Below are 17,315 nucleotides of genomic sequence, written 5' to 3' on the forward strand. Positions count from 1 at the left end.
TATTCTTGGGGAAATTAATCACAATTAAATGCAACACAAAAGGGCACTAGACCTCAAAAGGGCTGATTATTATTTTAAAAGGAGATCCAGTTAGTGATCTACTGCATAATAATCAAATTAAAAACATTCTGCACAGTCGTCTTTCAAATTTATGTATTTTATTTTCAGCAGTGTTTGATACTTGGCTCTTTAAGCCGGTAATTTTTTCTCAAATTGTTCTCAATTACAACAGTTTGTCTCATTACCAAAGAACTGGTGGTGTGTTCTAGATAATGACATGCCATCTTTGTTGTTATATGTGCAATATTTCCTGTATGCAGCTTAGGAAGAAGTGTTTTATTTTAGAGATCCTGCATTTTTGCCAGGGTGGAGGGTTTGGCAAATGTTGTATCTGCTGGCTGTTTTTTCGCTACGATTTGCCTCCGTGCAGACTGAGGACATTTGACAGGAAAACATTCTAATATAAAAGTAAGAGAATAATAATGTCGTGGCAGGTAGAGCAACTGAAGGAAGAGCTAAATGCCAAAGAGGCCCAAGGAGAGGAGCTGAAAAAGAGAGTGACTTCTCTCCAGACTGAGGTCTCTGCCGTAAGATTGACTTCTCTGTGTGCAGTGCCGCTTACTTGGGCTCTGCTGGCTTTCCGGGTAGCTTACTTTGCTTACCTTGCACTCTGCGGCTGTGAAAAACACTATAACTAACTATAAATCTGCATCTGTCTTTAGCTTACTTATGGTTGATATAAGTAACATCACAATCTATAATCTACTTCAAACACCCAATATTCATGACTTGGGCTAAGGTGTCATGCTATATTCTTAGATTCTTTCAAAGCGCTTCAGATGCGTCTGAGATGCATGTACTGAGCTCTTGAAAATGCACAGTAAAATGTTATGACTTTGATTGTATTCCACACTATATTTTGCCAGGCTGTGTATTTTTATAAACATTGTGTGAGATTAGGAGCAGAAATGCAGACCTTGTTATGTCCTCATTTCCTGTCCTGCCTTGAAGTATGTGCTGCACATTTAATCTTAAAACATGTCTGGATTGCAAGTTTTTTGACTTGTTGATGTATTTGGCTTCAATTTCTAGGATGAAATGAAATAATATCTCTATGATAGACTTAACAGAAAATATTTTTCTACATGAAAATTGAGCTGTGATCTTACCCTGATTACAGGAGATTGTTTCTGTATTTAAATAAATCTGATTTGAAGATTGTATAAATGCATACATCTTTTTTTGAATGGGCTACCATGGTGCACCAGTGTATGAAAATATTTTGCAGTTAATGAAAAAATAATGTAAGAGAACAGGGAGGGGACCCAACCCATTTTTGGCAAAAGTACACAGCTCCCAATGTCCCTCTAAATCTATGCTGTAGGGTCCCACAGGGGGCGAGGAAACAGTTGGAAATTGCTTCCCTCCATGTTTTATTCATGGAAGTCTCACAGTCATCTGAGTGACACTGTTTACTACAATCTTAAGCCCTTGTACTAAAGTTAAAAGAATACAAGCTTTGCCTGCAGGTTCATCATCTAATACAGACAGTGACCTGGATATTACTTAACACTAAGTCATAGTTTGTTCAACAAATCATAGTTTGGTTTGTTTGCTAATTGCTCTTGTCTCATGCCTTTGGAGCTTGGTGAGTGTCTGAGGTGGCCAAACAAACCATGGTTAAGAAGGGTACTGGGTTCACATGCCATACCAATGGTTAAAACAAACCAAGCTTCATGAGCTGACAACAAACCATGGCTTCAGAACATGGTTAGTTGGTGGTAAGCAAACCATAGTTCCACAGAACTAAATGACCATCTCTGTTTCCGTTGAGACATGGCAGGCACTCACTATCTGTGCTTTCTGGAAACAAATACATGTTTGGTTCATCCCTCTAGAAAAGTCTGTTGAAACAATCTCTGAAGTGTTGCTTTAAAAACGGTACAAATCTCCAGTTGTTTTTGTACTGTTTGAAAAATTATCGTTAGGTTTTTATGATGTGTCTGTCAATTGCCTTGAGACATATGTAAACATGATTAATTAGTTAATAGTTAAGCTGCTGGGCAGAGTATGGATGATCAAACAAATCATAACTAAATCATAGATTCTTCATGGTTTAAAGTTATGTGCAAACCAAACCTATAATTAATATAAATAATGTTTATAAGACAAAATGGGGGAGGAAGGGAGCCTTGGCATTACTATTGGAACAAAGGATTTATAATTTGCTGAAAGCCTTGAGAGTACTCAAGAGTGATGTCAATATAGTTACTAGTTAATGTTTAAAGTACTACCTGGGAAATACATTGAAGTTCCCTCAATTTTCAAATGCATATTTTTTTCACGTCTTTGCTAAAATATTTTCCTCAATCATACATAATTGCAACACAGAGAAACACAGGTATTAAGTAGTAGGAATGTAGGCCAGAAACAAAATGATATTGGCACTCTTCAACAAAGCAGAACAGCTCCTTTTTAAAATCAATGTTTTTTGCTTCTGCAATTCACTACCAAGTGCTTTAAAAAGCTTAGGCAATAACTGATTGGCTTACTATTTGGCCTATTATTTGTTCTTTCAGTTCTTGGTTCATCAGCAATTGTTGGGCCTCTGCCTGAAATTGAATGTAGTAGTGGAATAATATGCATATTGGCTACAATCCAGTTCTATTTTCATTTTACAACATTATTTTAAGACTGTACTTGCACAGGCGCATGCGCTCAGTGAGGTTTACTGTCCTTTCCGATTTCCTGAGCCAGCTTGGTGCCATGTCTTTGTGATAGCTGGAAATATTTCTGTGAATAGTTCTATTTCCTTTGACAGATTAATGTACAGTTTGATAACCTGTATTTTTCTCTTTGGTTCCTCCTTTAGATTGGTCAGGTGAAACAGGAACTGTCACGCAAAGACACAGAGCTGTTGGCCTTACAGACAAAATTGGAAACCCTCACAAACCAATTTTCCGATAGCAAGCAACACATTGATGTTCTCAAGGAGTCCCTCACAGCTAAAGAGCAGAGAGCTGCCATCCTGCAAACAGAGGTGAAGGGCACAATCTTGAATTATTGCTGTTTGTTAACTATAAGGGGGCCTTTTGAATTCAGGGATAAAATACAGAAATGTAATGCTATGGAGCTCTTGAACATGGTATGACAACTTTGCTCTGTTTAGAGAAGTCTAAGCCTGATTTCTGTGTATCAGAAATCGGAGTGTGACAGTTAAGTTTTTCACCTTAATTTCCGCTGTAACAACTGCTGCATTAAAGAGGTAAGTTAATTCCCCTTCTTATAAGCGCATAGAAAACTTAATGTTCAAGGATATCTTCAGGCACTTAGCAAATATATTTCTTTTACTTAACAGAACTTAAGCATTGCAGAAAAGGACATAAATGAGGTTAATAGCATAATAAACTTTATAAATCGCTGCTATTACAATTCTCAAATATTGATTATTGATGCTGAACTGAGAAACCCCAATTAGTTCATAATTGTCTGAATCGGCAAGGCTAAAATTGGGCAGCAAATAAAAGGTTAGCTGGACCTCCCAAAATGAAAGGGGCTCAAAGGAAGGGATATTTACTCCCAATTTTTCCTTTCTAACCTTTCACAATTATCAAAGATTTCACCATTTTGAATACTGTGGTGTCATCCACAAACTTGTGAAGTCCTGACTAGGTCATTTGTGAATACATAAGCCCGCAACTTATGCACATTTAACTTGTGCACATTCAGCTTTACATGCTTATAATTATTTTAAATGGAAAGCGGGCAGGAATCGGGGGGGGGGGAGAGACTTTGGCAATCCCACCCACATTTGCACCCAATGTGTTTTGACTATACACAGTTTTGGCTTTAGGCATGATCCCCAGAACATAACCCCAGCATAAGTTGTAAGCTTACCGTAAAAAACCCCCCAAAATCCTGGTTCTGTTACAGCTCCTTGGAAAAACTCAGCTGCCACTCTCCAATGTGCCCATTTCCCGTTCTTTAACTAAATACAAATCCATAAAATATGTCCTGTTATCAGACTTGATTAACTGAGTCCCCAGTTGACAAGGGTTTGCTAAGCAGCTTCAGAGTCTATTTTCAAATCCTGGTAGAAAGTTATAGTTACAAACAGAAGGGAAAAGCTAGCATTCCAGTGGCTTTTAGTTTGGTTACATTATTGTTATCTGCCCGTATTGGTGCATTTGTATATATTTGTTATGCTTACAGCCTAAATGTATGTTCTGCAGACCATACTTTCTGAAAATAGCAGTCCTGTTCTATAGACCACACCTTCTGAAATGCATATATCTAAAGGTGTGATAACTTCTTAAAATGTTGAACTATGCAACTCCTTTTGTTCAATCACAATTAACATAGTCTGGAAGGTTTTCGAGTGTAAGCATATGGAGCTGTTTTGTATGAACGCGTAGTTTTATTGCTTCTATTTGGATAAATAAATATGTTAGCCATAAGAGGGCGCCAGTGTATTGGTTATTATAACACAGTACTTCACATTAGTTCCTAATGTTCATCAGAATGAATTAACTAGTTAGTGGCAGATGTTTATATTAAGAGGAAGATGAAAAAGTATGGCATAATTTATATGAATATTTCAAACTTCATCAGAAAGCCTTTTATTAGTGAATATTTTCTTAAACATGCACAATAAAATTGGTGTTAACCTCGTGCGCTGTATTAACAAAATGGTTGAGTGATATGGCTTCCTCAATAACTCTTTTGCATTTGTTACAGAAGAGTTGTTAAAAGTATAAACATTAGAGTGCTTCTATAAATTTTGTTTTATACCCTGTCTCAAAATACCATAATGCTTGCTTCATGTGGGATTAATTTGACTCGCAGTACTCAGTGCATTGCCCTTATAAAGATTTGACTGACATAACACTCGGTAATATTACAATAGACTGTTCTACTGGATTACAATTTAGCATCCTTTTCTGGATTGCTTTGGAGAGAAGGAAGGGCAATCTTTAGGCAATGATTTACTGCAGGCGTGAAGAACTGACAATCCACAGACCAGTCCTATGCAGAAAAACCTTTCAGACCCAATTGCCAACCTCTGAGCTCTCCGCCACTCTTCTCAGCCAATGGCAGGCCATTGTCCTCTTCTAAAACAGCTGCTTGGACCAGTTGTAGATAAAGCAGGTTAGAAGCACCTGTCTGAACCTTCCCAATTTCTAGTGCTTACAGTGCTCCATCCACCTCACCTTTCAGGTACTGCTTAAAATGTTGGTGCAGAGGCTTCTCTCCTCTTGCCTTTCCCATTTCCCCAGTGAGACCAAAATGTACAATAAAAGTAGTAAGGACACCTGCAAAATGCAGTACAGTTATGAAACTTCTGTGAATGTGCTTGTTCAGTGTGCATCCTGTGTACTGAATTTCGTTTCTCTAAATTTAGTTGTGTGCACAGTGAAAACATTACAGAATATAATGGTAAGACTGCAAATGTTTCTGCTTCTATTAGCCTAGTTTTGTTAATGAGCTGAATGTATCTCTTCAGTGTCAATAAAACTGTACCCTGAAAGTTAGAAGGAAGTTAGAGCAGAAGAAAAGAATCTAACCCAAAACACCATCTGACAGTATTAACAAATGCTCATGTTAAATCATTTAAAAGAATAATCCATGTATACACTGAACATTTTTTTAAGTCTGAAATGCAATAACATTGTAGCAGGACACTTTTTTTTTTACTAGAGTGCATGACCAACAGATAGTATTAATAAGTGATGCATACTCTTTGCCAAGGAAACCAAATGTATGTGCTGTGTGTGTGTGTGCGCGCGCGCACGCAATATGCTGCTGAATGTGTTTAGTTTAATCAATCCACAAGCAAGCAAGCAAGCTCTAGATTTGCCAAAAGTTCCAATTACTGTAAGGACTGGAGTGAATGAAAATCACAAAGTAGAAAGTCGAAGGTTCCCAATTTATAACACATTACAAGTAGACTGGTAGTTGGTATCAAATAGGAATTGTTTCCTAGTAGCCAAAACCCAGGGTTGACAGGTGTGGAGACTCAAAAAGGCCCAAAGAGCTGCTTTTGGGAAGTTATTTATTTTTTATATGGTTTTATATGTTCAATAATAACCTGCCATGCATCAGCTTGCTTACTTCTTATGCTCCATAATAGAAAAGTCATCACAGAGGACAGTCACATTTTTTTTCAAAATGAAATACCGTAATTTTCGCTCCATAACACGCAGTTTTTTCCTCCTAGAAAGTAAGGGGAAATGTCTGTGCGTGTTATGGAGCGAATGCCTACGGATGGTGGGGGAATCTGCTGCAGTCGTGAGCAGTCCGTGGCTTGCTTTGAAACAGCAAAGCGGGTGTAAGCGGCTCCTGTCAGCGAGCCCAGCTGGGGAGGAGGGAGAGAAGCAGAGCAGGAGATGAGAGGAGCCACTTACACAAGTGTAAGCGGCTCCTGTCCGGTTGGCTGCTTTAAAACAACCCCGTGCTGTCTGTCCCTGCCTGCAGTTTTTTGCTGTCCGATTTTGGATTAGCCACTGTAGGGGTTGTGTGTGTGTGTGCTTGAGCTATCGTTCTCCTCCTCCTGCTTCCCATTCACTCTCCCAGCGCCCCTGCGCTCTCCCAGCGCTCCTGCGACTTTAGGATTGATACTCTGTGTGTCTGTGTGTGTGTGAGGGATCGTTCTCCTTCTCTTGCTTCCCGTTCACTCTCCCAGCGCCCCTGCGCTCTCCCAGCGCCCCAGCGACTTTAGGATTGATACTCTGTGTGTCTGTCTGTGTGTGAGGGATCGTTCTCCTTCTCTTGCTCCACATTTACTCTCCCAGCGCCCCTGCGACTTTAGGATTGATACAGTGGTGCCCCGCAAGACGAGATTCTGTGAAAGGGTTTTTCGGTTTTTGCGTCGCTTCGCTAGACGATTTTCCCTATGGGCTTGCTTCGCAAGACGAAACGTCTTGCGAGTTCTTGCGAGTTTGTTTCCTTTGTTCCTTTGTTTCCTTGTTTTCTTAAAGCCGCTAAGCCGTTAATAGCCGCTAAGCCGCTAATAGCCACTAAGCCGCTAATAGCCGTGCTTCGCAAGACGAAAAAACCGCAAGACGAAGAGACCCGCAGAACGGATTAATTTCGTCTTGCGAGGCACCACTGTACTCTGTGTGTGTGTGTGTGTGTGTGTGTGTGTGTGAGGGATCGTTCTCCTTCTCTTGCTTCCCGTTCACTCTCCCAGCGCCCCAGCGACTTTAGGATTGATACTCTGTGTGTCTGTGTGTGTGTGTGTGTGAGGGATCGTTCTCCTTCTCTTGCTTCCCGTTCACTCTCCCAGCGCCCCTGCGACTTTAGGATTGATACTCTGTGTGTGTGTGTGTCTGTGTTTGTGTGAGGGATCGTTCTCCTTCTCTTGCTTCCCCTTCACTCCCCCAGCGCCCCTGCGACTTCCAGCGCCCCTGCGACTTTAGGGCCGGTTCTCTGCGTGCGTGTGTGTGTGTGTTTTGACCTCAATGCGCTTGTTGGGGGAGAGTGTTGGTCGCAATTTTTCTTGATTTGTCTCAGAGTGGTTACTATTGTGGTTTCCTTTGTTTGTCTTAGCGCGTTGCTTTTAATTATCTTTAAGTGTGAGTGTGAGCGTTTCGGCAGCTGCCAAGCCGGGGAGGAGGGAGAGAAGCAGAGCCTGCTTGTTTTAAAGGAGCAAAGCGGGAGAGGAGAGGAGCCTCTCCTGCATTATTAGCAGCATCCTTCTCCACATCCCCCACGCGTGTTCCTTGTCCCTTGAGTGCTTTTCCTTCCCTCCCCACTTAAAACGTGGTTACAAAGCACGGATCCACATGGATCCTCAGGATTTTTGCATTGGACTACCCCAAACTCACCGTCAGATCACATGTCTGTGGCCACAGCATGAACCACAAAAATCATACATCCACTGTTTCGTTTAGAATATTTTTTTCTTGTTTTCCTCCTCTAAAAACTACGTGCGTGTTATGGTCAGGTGCATGTTATAGAGCGAAAAATACGGTAATTGAATGTCTATTGAGCACACATACCTAGTTTATAAGCCTATTTAAATTGTTATAACAATAGTCATTCAGTGCATAGAACTGACCACAAGTCATACATGGTGGTATCCCAATCAATAATTTCATGGGGTCTGAAAATATAAAGAGGGGTCAGCTGTACACCATTGCTAAATGGTACCCCTAGGTTCTGCCACCTTGATCTTTATTTATAAAGCTGTTGTAGGAACATGAATGTTGGGAGTTAGGAGGGAGAAGCCTCACTCTTACCAGAATAACTCTCCAAATTCCAAGCTCTTTTAAAAATGATGTGCCTGTATTCTTCAGCCTTTTCTCTACAGTTATGCAGGCATGAAATATTTGTTTCCTTCGTTGAAAAGTGTAACATATTTGAGGCAACTGTTCCACTCTGATGCATGTAGCAAATAACTGTGGGTTTTTTGTTTTTAGTAAAAGCATGAAGCTAGGGAGATACCACTCTCTCTTTTTAATTGTCCACAGACATGTTGATATAAGAAATTTGCTTTAAAACTGTTCAGTTATTTTAAAGATGTACCATGGAAACCTGGTACATCTATCTTCTCTATTTAAAGCATCTGAATCCAAGGCTTGGCAGTTGACATCTGTAATACTGGGTCTGAAATGCAAAATGACCTTGTTTATCCTAAGGGCAGGTAGGTGGAAAGGATGTTGAGGTTAGTTTCAATATGTAAAGGAATCTTTATAAATAGTTGTAGAAACTTAAAATATTTTTGTAAATAAAGCAAAATAAAAAGCAACATTTATTTTGGAATAAAATGCTTCATCCATATACAATTTTATTACTATCCCACTGAGTCCTTTTGCTTGGCTCAGCGTTGGCAAGCGTATGGCTAATTCAGTCTCTTGAAATATGGGTCTCCACCACCACCGTAATGTCTAAGTTACTTGGTCCTTTGACCTTCCCTGTACCAACCCAGTGCCAAATGAGGAAATTTGTATGCAATAGAGAACTGAATCCAACACCCAAGAGGTTTCTTATTTACCTTGACTTTACTAAGCTATTTGAGGCTCTTGCCATGTAAGAATTTATATGTATTCCACATGATTTTCATATTTTCCAGTACTGATCCTCTGTACACCTAGTATGGGAACAGTTTTCAGACACCTACTAGGGACATGTTGACATGCATTGCTTGTCTTATTGAAAACTCACAACACAGATTTATCAACAAATGTTTTTTGCCTGAAATAGTCGTTAGAGCACACAAAAAGGACAAAGTGAGACAAACAACAATCTGACTTTTCTCCTGAACTGAGCTCTCTAGTTGGCTGAACTGCAACAATGGCACGTAAGCTTAGAGGTCAGAACAGACAGAACTCTGGGTTTAGTTTATTAATATTAGCTTATCTGATTTCTCAGTATTCTCACTTGAAGCACACCAGGATAGCATTGAGGAGAGGGAGTTGGAATGCTGACTGGTGAGGAAACTGATTAATTGTGGGAGAGACAAACTAAATCAGCGAAGAGAGATGATCTCACAGCAGCTGTTGTGACCAGAGTACTCTTCGTGGCCCTTTTTCAGGCATCCAGCCCCACAGCACCAGGGAAAGGAGGAGAAAGATGGATATTGTCCTGGTCACACCCAGACCCATGAGGATGAGTGACTGGATTTTTAGTTCTTTATTGGCAAAGCACTCGGGTACATCAGCTCCTAAGGTGCATGGGATATACACACCACTCGCCACTAACTTGCTGTCTAGGCAAGCTCCCTCCACAGCCCTGTGCCCTGTCTCGGACAGTGGGAGCAGCAGCAGGGCCTCACCCCTCTCTGCTTTCTTAAGCCCCCTTGTCTGATGTGGTGCGTGCAAACACCTGATGGCTCCTTCTTAATGGCAACTCCAACTGCTCTCATCCTTCATACCCCTCTTTGAGCATGGAGACAGCAGAGGGGCAAATGGAGGAGTTTGCAAAGGCCTGACTCTCCCTGGGGCTGTTGCTGGCTTTCCAGACTCTGAGACCTCCTGCAACTGCTCCTCCACATCCTTTCCCCTTGTGTCTTGCCACCTAGTCGTCTCCTCTGCTGGCAACTGCCTTACAGGTGGCTCCAAACCACACAAATCACTGGCCCATTTCCCTGGATCCTCTTCCTCCCCACTTGCCTCCTCTGCCCATTCCTCAGGTTCCTGCCCATCCCTGACAGATGTAAACAAACAGCTCTGTCCTTCCTTGGTCAGTGAAGGATCCTGGAGGAGTTCCATCTGCCATAAATATTTTTAGGCCATGCTGCTGCTCTGTAATTAAACATAAATCAATATCATAAAAGAAAGAAGGCCAGCTTTTGGTTAAAATAACTTTCCTAGTCAAAACTAGGAAGGCTGTTTCTTTGGAATAGCTTTTTGAGTACTGAGAAAGTTACACAATGACTTTGTTGAAGTTGGCACTAACCTGCTTGCCACAGAACTTGAGTGTTGGCATTCTGTGTGAGGCATCCATAAAATGTGTTGCTGTGTATAAGCAAGTGCATAATTTCTGCCCGCAAGAACAGGGTTAACATGATGTCTCTGTGCCTTGCCAGCTCTTAACAAACTTTGCTGAAAGCACGTTCTGTAGTTTCTAAGATGAGACCTCATACAAAAATAAAACCAGGAGTTTTAGCCATCCCAAATATTAAATCAATATTGAGTTCAAAGTATATTGCCATTGCAGATTTGGGTGTTTATTCATATACTTAAATTGACTTCTTTGATTGGAATTAGGTATAAATTAAAATGCTAGTTTTAGGGGGAGAGGGGAAATAATTCCTGACAATGAAAATGATTTTTGTCCTAGGATCCAAAGTATGCTTGATATAAAGTTCTGGACATTCCTTCTGTAAGGCACCAAGTATCTCAAACCCGAGGCTCTGGTAGCAGGGCTCTGGCATCTAACTCCCTAGACACTAAGGGCAATTTGGAGATTAACTGTTGTTCTGCAGCACAGCTGTTGCAGGTGGTTAGAGGGTGTGCTACAACTTTCAGGGCCAACAGTTCCAGGAAACCACATCAGGGCAGAGTGTTCCATCCTGCTTATAGGCATCTGGGTGGCCACTATGGGAACAAGATGCTGGATTACATGGGCCCTTGGCCTGATCCAGGAGGCTTTCCTTATGTAAGTGACAGTGTTGCAAGTTGCCCAGCTTTCTTCATATGCCTGCTTTATTTAACATGGCTCCTTACTTTGAGCAACTCGTCGCTCAGTGCTGGTTTGATTGCTACAGACTGTCTAGAAGCCAGCATGGATGTGTAGGACAGCTGATACACCTTAAATTTTTTTTATTATTTTTTGAGAAGATAAATGGTAGCTGTTAATCGTGTTCCATTCTCCTGGACAGATGGTCCATCTTGATAGGCGAGTTTTTCAGTAAGCTGGATCAGCATCTTAATTTCTCAAGGCATCAACCAACCTTGAGTGCCTTTGAAGTAGGTTTTTTAAAATCAGATATTACTTAGGTTTGGCCCTCAGACCAGCTGGGAACAGGCTGAAGAATATGGTGGTGGAGAAATACATGTTTTTCATAGCCAGGAAAGAACCTGCTCTCCATTTGGGCTAACTGATTATTTGTACTTATGGCTGATGCCTCCTAATATTTATAACAAAGGAAGTTTTATTTCCGGACCTGGTCTCATTTCTTAAGGCAAATTTATGCTTGATTTGGCTAGTTAGGATCCTTAAAAAAAAAAAAGGAGGAACAGCCCATTAAAGGAAAAACCTAGAGCATCAGCTGCAGTTAACTTATTGTCTGATTAAACAGCTTTTCTGTATTTTGAATTGACCAAGTTTCCTTTAACATCTTGAGCTTGCACAGAGGGAGCCAAAGATTCAGAATACAGCCAGCTTACTCACCGTGACTGATGGCCTTGTAATGAATTCAGCTAATAAGCACCAAATCTGATACTGTCAAATAGGATTAACAGCCACGTTAGCTAGCTTGAACTGTTTCTGAAAGCCAAACCGATAAGGGTCAGTGGGTTTCTTTTGGGATTGTGAATGGCCTGGTGTTGTCACTCTTACTCTGCAGTGGTCTTCCAGGTTGTTCTTTTCTTTCTGGTGGCCATCTTGCCTAGTCGGAATTAGTGTTCAAACTGTTCTCATTCCTGCTACCATCCCCCTTTGACTTTGGAACATACATAGGCTGAGAAAACGGAACAAAATATTTTGCAAATTATCAGAGCTGCTAGAGACTTTGTGAACTCTACATTATGTCACTTCAATTCTGCTGTTTGCTTTAATCGGTGTTCTCTAAAATGTCAACACAAACTTGGTGAGAGGGCATACTGAGTACTAGATAGGGATGCACAGTAGTGTCGTCTTTTTTTCCTTTTTTGTGGTGGGGTGTTGCATTTCCTTCTTGGACTTGATACAGTAATATCATTTGCCCACACTCATTCCATGTTAGCCTTGTCTCTCCCATTCATTTTTCCCCACTGTCAAAATGCAATCTGCAAGCTTCTTGGATCAGGGACTTAGATTTTGCTTAGGTTGTAAAGTACAATGTACAGTGGTGGTCACACCTACGTGAATTTATGTGGGATTATGTGCTCTCATGCTTTTTTCAATGATATCTTTTTGAAAAATAAAAAGCGTACTTGCCAGCTGCTTTGAGTGTTTAGAATTAATTTAGATTAGAGTATTTAGGTCCATTATTAGTAGTGGCATGTTCATTTATTAGAATCGTTGATGGCCATACTTTCCCCCCCTGAATCCTAATACTTCAAACATCCCTTTCAGTATGAGTCTGCCCCAGATGCTCACTCAGCTGTGGGGTTAGAACTCGTGTAGTGTAGCAGCCTACAGAGATATCTATATAGATACACATTTTGCTGAAGTTGTACTGCAACTGGCCACATAGGTGATGTTTGGGGAGACAAAGGGGAGGGAACATGCATTATTTATTTATTTATCTTTAATCTCCCAGGAAAATGTACACTGTTCAAAGGGGTTGGGGAATCACAGGAGTTGAAGTTGTGAAACACAGAACACCAGGCGGTTCAAAAGACACAGGAGTAACGGGTCTTTGGAGCTGCTTCTCGCATTACTTTTTTTACACCAGGATATATACCATAGTGCAAGATATCTGTGTTTGGATTATGTTAATGGCATATTAACATTTTTTACCTCTTTTTTTACCTTTTTAATAGCATATTTAGATTTAAATTGCCAGCAGTTGTCAGCAAAATACAGGGAAGCATAGGACTTGTCCTTTTCAGATTAGCCTTTGAAAAGTGGCAGATTAAGCTTACATTTACCAGGCACAATGTATTCAAAGCTTGCATATATGTTGTATTTGGTAGTCCACAATGAAATACAAAAAGTTAGATGAAACATATCCCTAAAGCTATTTATTATTTATTATTATTATTTATTGTATTTCATGCCTGCCCTTCACCAGAAGGTTCCAGGGCAGGTTACAGATGATAAAGACACAATTAAAACAGTAAAAAAACCACCCACCTATAAACCGCAAATCAGTAATTCATACAACACGTTACACAGAAGCCACCTAAATCAGTTTTTCAGTTTATAAAGACCAGAGTAAAGAGCTGTGTCTTCAGCTACCAACTGCTTAATCAACCAGATAACAGGTCAGCTGTTTTATTGGAAAGTGCAAATCTGCCTTTTCAACTGCTTTCTCGTGTACTGCTTTTTTTAATCTTAAAAATTGGTTCAGTGCTCTTACTATTTACTTTTACAGTTCAGCATCTACTTTCTACTATCAATTTAGCATTTTTGATGCAAGATTTATGTTTGATGGGAAGTAGAGAGAAATAAACTTGTGAGTTGAATCTGGTAATAGAGTTCAATTCTTTGTCAGCAGAGTTTTTCCTTTTTTAAAGGCTGTCTTGCTTGAAGGTAATTGGAAGTCTTATTTCTTTTGACTGATTTCAGGTGGATGCTCTCCGGTTACGTCTAGAAGAGAAAGAGACCATGTTGAATAAAAAGACTAAGCAAATTCAGGAGATGGCTGAAGAGAAAGGAACTCAAGCTGGAGAGATTCATGATCTCAAAGATATGCTGGATGTGAAAGAACGCAAAGTTAATGTTCTTCAGAAAAAGGTAGGCCAGCCAGGTATACAAAGTTCTGCGCTCCAACTCTTTTTGTCCGAAAGTGGTAATACCGATAGCTACAAAAGTCGCATTTAGTGAGGATTGTGGTTCAGCGTTCTGTTGCAGTGGGAGGATTGGTCATGATAAACCTGAACAGAGTTTTATAATTAGCAGAAAAGCTAGACTGTGTTGCTCAAAAGATCTTTCACCGTGTTTCTAATGCTACATTAGTCTTTGCAATGACTGGAATGTTAAATCTCATATGTACTCTTTTGTATTGTGAGTGGTGGAGTCTGCATAAGTTCCTGGAACGACTGTGTGATTGATACGAACAAATAATATGATAGTCAGGGAAGTGAGCATTGGTGATTAAGCCTGTATGTCATACGCTTGTGCAATCACACACCTGGGTTCTGTAACTATGCAGAACAATTTTTGGCTACATTCTAGATCTTTAGCTATGGAAGTGTTGGCCCATAACTCCTATTCTTGAGCCTCCCCCTCAATCTGGATGTGCCTGAAGGGGCAGGGTGGGTACTTTCCTGCTCAGTTCTGTCATAACCATCATGACTGGAGCAGATTTGAGAAGGTTGGTTTCTTTTTCCTCCTGGAAAAACGAGTCCTCATTATTAAGAATGCCTTTAGTTTCCTCTCATTTCAAAATAGATTGGCTTTACCTAACATTTTTCTTTTTTGATAACTTAAGTTTCACACGCTACAAATGATGACAATCAGTGCCATCTGGGTGAGGAGCACAAGTAGACTCATTCATGTGTGGCCAGAAGTTTGCATAACAGTAATATGACCCTTCCCAACTTGATGCCTTCCTTCTGTTTTAGACTGGAACTCCCAGCAGCTCAGTATGGCAGCCTTTTGTGTGTGACTCAGAACTTTTGGTGTGCACCTTGAAGGGGTGGCAGTGGACTTTTCTGAGCCCCTGTAGAGAAGCACCTCTAATATTTAGAGTGGTGCAAAGCTGCTTGTAGGATGCATTTCCACAGTTGCTCGTGGATTTCTATGTCCATAGGCTGCTATTGACATAGGGTGCCATGCTTGTAAGGAACATCAATGGAAGCATTGGGCCAGATCCAATTGCATGCTGCCTCATAGAAGATGCTCTGTGGGAATGTATGATTTGGAGTGTCCCAAGGCTTTTTGTGGAGTGACCATCTTTATCTCAAAGCAGGCAGAACTTTGGAGAAGTCACCCGTCTATCTTTATTCAATTTAATTACAAGACAGTTACAAAATGGCAACATTAAAAATGCTTAAACCCATCAATTTTCCATATTAATCCACACACAACATTCTTGCAGTAAAAGCAATTTTAAAGAAGTTTTTATTACAATTTTTGAACAATAAAATTAAAGTAATAGGTGAATGGCATCTACACCTGGTGACATGTCAGTTTTTAATCTGTCTATAAGACCTGGAAGATTACTTTATATTTATAGAGAGAGAGAGAGAGAGAGAGAGAGAGATTGATTGATTCCATGCAGTTTGCACTAGTCAAAGTTAAAATGATCATTCTCTTCGCAGAAAAGAGCTCGGAATGGTCTTTAATATTTGTAATTCGGTGGACAGTGTAATATATGTGCTTTTAAAGGTTCAGTGCTTGTTATACTAGGATTGATGTCTCCCCCCTCACCCACCCTCTCTCCCAGCACACATAAACACTTATGTGTTTTTCAGCTTAATTTCCTGTATAAGATAAATTAAATGGGACAATAGTAGCTGGCTGGACATTCCTTGCATGAAATTAGCATAAAAGCCATCCTCTCAAGGGTTCCCCTGAGGTTTCATGTTACAGTGTATTTCTTGACTTTGTAACAAGTTACTGACTTGGAAAATGTAATTGAATGTTTGAATTAAAGCCTCTTTGAGAACCTGTGTTAAAGTTGTACAGCTTCCTGCTTGACTGACTTGCTGCTGCAGATGCCAGGATCATTCCCTTTCTATCTGGCTCCAAAGACACTTCAAATTAATTTTTATTCTCCCTTGGCAATATCTGTAATGTAGGCCATCTGATTAAAGATGTACAGCCTAAAGTAAATCTTGTTGAATTCACTGTAACTTAGTAACATGTGCATGTAGCTACAAATTAGCTACAAGATGGTTAACTATTAACCCATTTTAATTAATAAATAAAATACTGCAGTATTTTATCAGGCTTAACTGCCACACTTACATAACACACTGTGTTTACTGAAATACTGTTCAGGTGCTCTTGAAGCTGCAAGGATGATACTTGATGAGTTTGCAATTGATGTGTGTGCTGCAACCAGAGCAGATATTCATATAAACTTTTGAACACTTGATGCAGAGATGTGGAAGAATGGAAATTATTCGTAGTATAGATTAGAAGGGTAAATGCAATTTTATTAGCATATTTCCTTACAATACTGTATGTACAGATTTCTGCTAGGGGTGCCTACTTTGAATTGTTTTAAAATTTACTGGATGTCATTTTCTGTGTTCTTCTGAATGGTACATTGCCTTCCACACATATCTCAAGAGAATCATTCAATAATGCAGGGTAGCATAAAAAATGATGGGGAACTGGAGAACTGGGAGCAGCACAGAGATTTAGAAGCATCCATGGAAGAAAGAGGTAGTCTCAGTGAATTAGGTGGGAAGGCACAGCTCAGCTGACTGGGCTTCCATCTTAACATCAATTTATATATATATATATATATATATATATATATATATATATATATATATATGGCTATGTAAGCCTGGAACTTCCCTCATCCTCAGGTAATGATTTTCCAACTTAATCTCTAATATGCATTTTATTCTTATTAATATTACTATTAAATCATGATCTTGAATAAACAATTTACAAAACTTCTTGTAGCCCTATTAGCGATGTCAGTTGTTTACAGTTGTCTTTCAAGTACAACATAAATTTATTCCAGTCTTTCAAGAAATTCTGGTCCTGCTGGTTCTGAATTTTCCCAGTCAATTTTCCAATTTGGCATATTGACTGGGCATCTCTAGTAAGGAATAGAATGCTGTGCAATCTTTCTAAAAACATGTTGCCCATCTGTTTCATGTTAATCTGATTCTTTAATTGATCTTGCTTTATTTAAGATTGAGAATCTTCAGGAACAGTTAAGAGACAAGGAGAAACAGATGAGCAGTTTGAAAGAAAGGGTAAAATCCCTGCAGGCTGATACCACCAACACCGATACTGCCTTGACCACACTGGAGGAAGCACTTGCGGAGAAGGTGAATATGAAAGAAAGACGACCTTGCCTAAACCCTGCCCCCCCC

At 40.0% G+C, this 17,315-nt stretch overlaps 1 protein-coding gene and 1 long non-coding RNA gene across 26 annotated transcripts in view; one reads left to right on the forward strand and one right to left on the reverse strand.

Annotated features, from left to right (window-relative positions):
• ERC1 (ELKS/RAB6-interacting/CAST family member 1) overlaps nucleotides 1-17,315 on the forward strand; it is a 161,255-nt gene that overhangs the window by 31,012 nt on the left and 112,928 nt on the right. For 16 of the 25 annotated variants that reach the window (XR_014538671.1, XR_014538672.1, XM_083572250.1 and 13 more), the window contains exons 6-9: nucleotides 495-578; nucleotides 2,873-3,040; nucleotides 13,879-14,046; nucleotides 17,133-17,270. Coding sequence is in view for 23 of the 25 variants with exons in the window: in XM_083572250.1 (XP_083428376.1) it covers nucleotides 495-578; nucleotides 2,873-3,040; nucleotides 13,879-14,046; nucleotides 17,133-17,270 (558 nt within the window). In the remaining 2 variants the exon portion in view is untranslated. The remainder of the gene's footprint in view (nucleotides 1-494; nucleotides 579-2,872; nucleotides 3,041-13,878; nucleotides 14,047-17,132; nucleotides 17,271-17,315) is intronic. The other 9 variants (XM_083572240.1, XM_083572245.1, XM_083572248.1 and 6 more) reach the window with 1 other exon arrangement.
• Nucleotides 13,710-14,443, reverse strand: LOC310742834. The gene is made up of 2 exons (XR_014538715.1): nucleotides 14,306-14,443; nucleotides 13,710-13,899 (listed from the first exon to the last, which is right to left on the reverse strand). It is a non-coding gene; the product is annotated as an uncharacterized lncRNA (long non-coding RNA).

This window comes from Podarcis filfolensis (assembly GCF_964270895.1).
Source record: "Podarcis filfolensis genome assembly, chromosome: 10".
NCBI classification, from domain to species: domain Eukaryota; kingdom Metazoa; phylum Chordata; class Lepidosauria; order Squamata; family Lacertidae; genus Podarcis; species Podarcis filfolensis.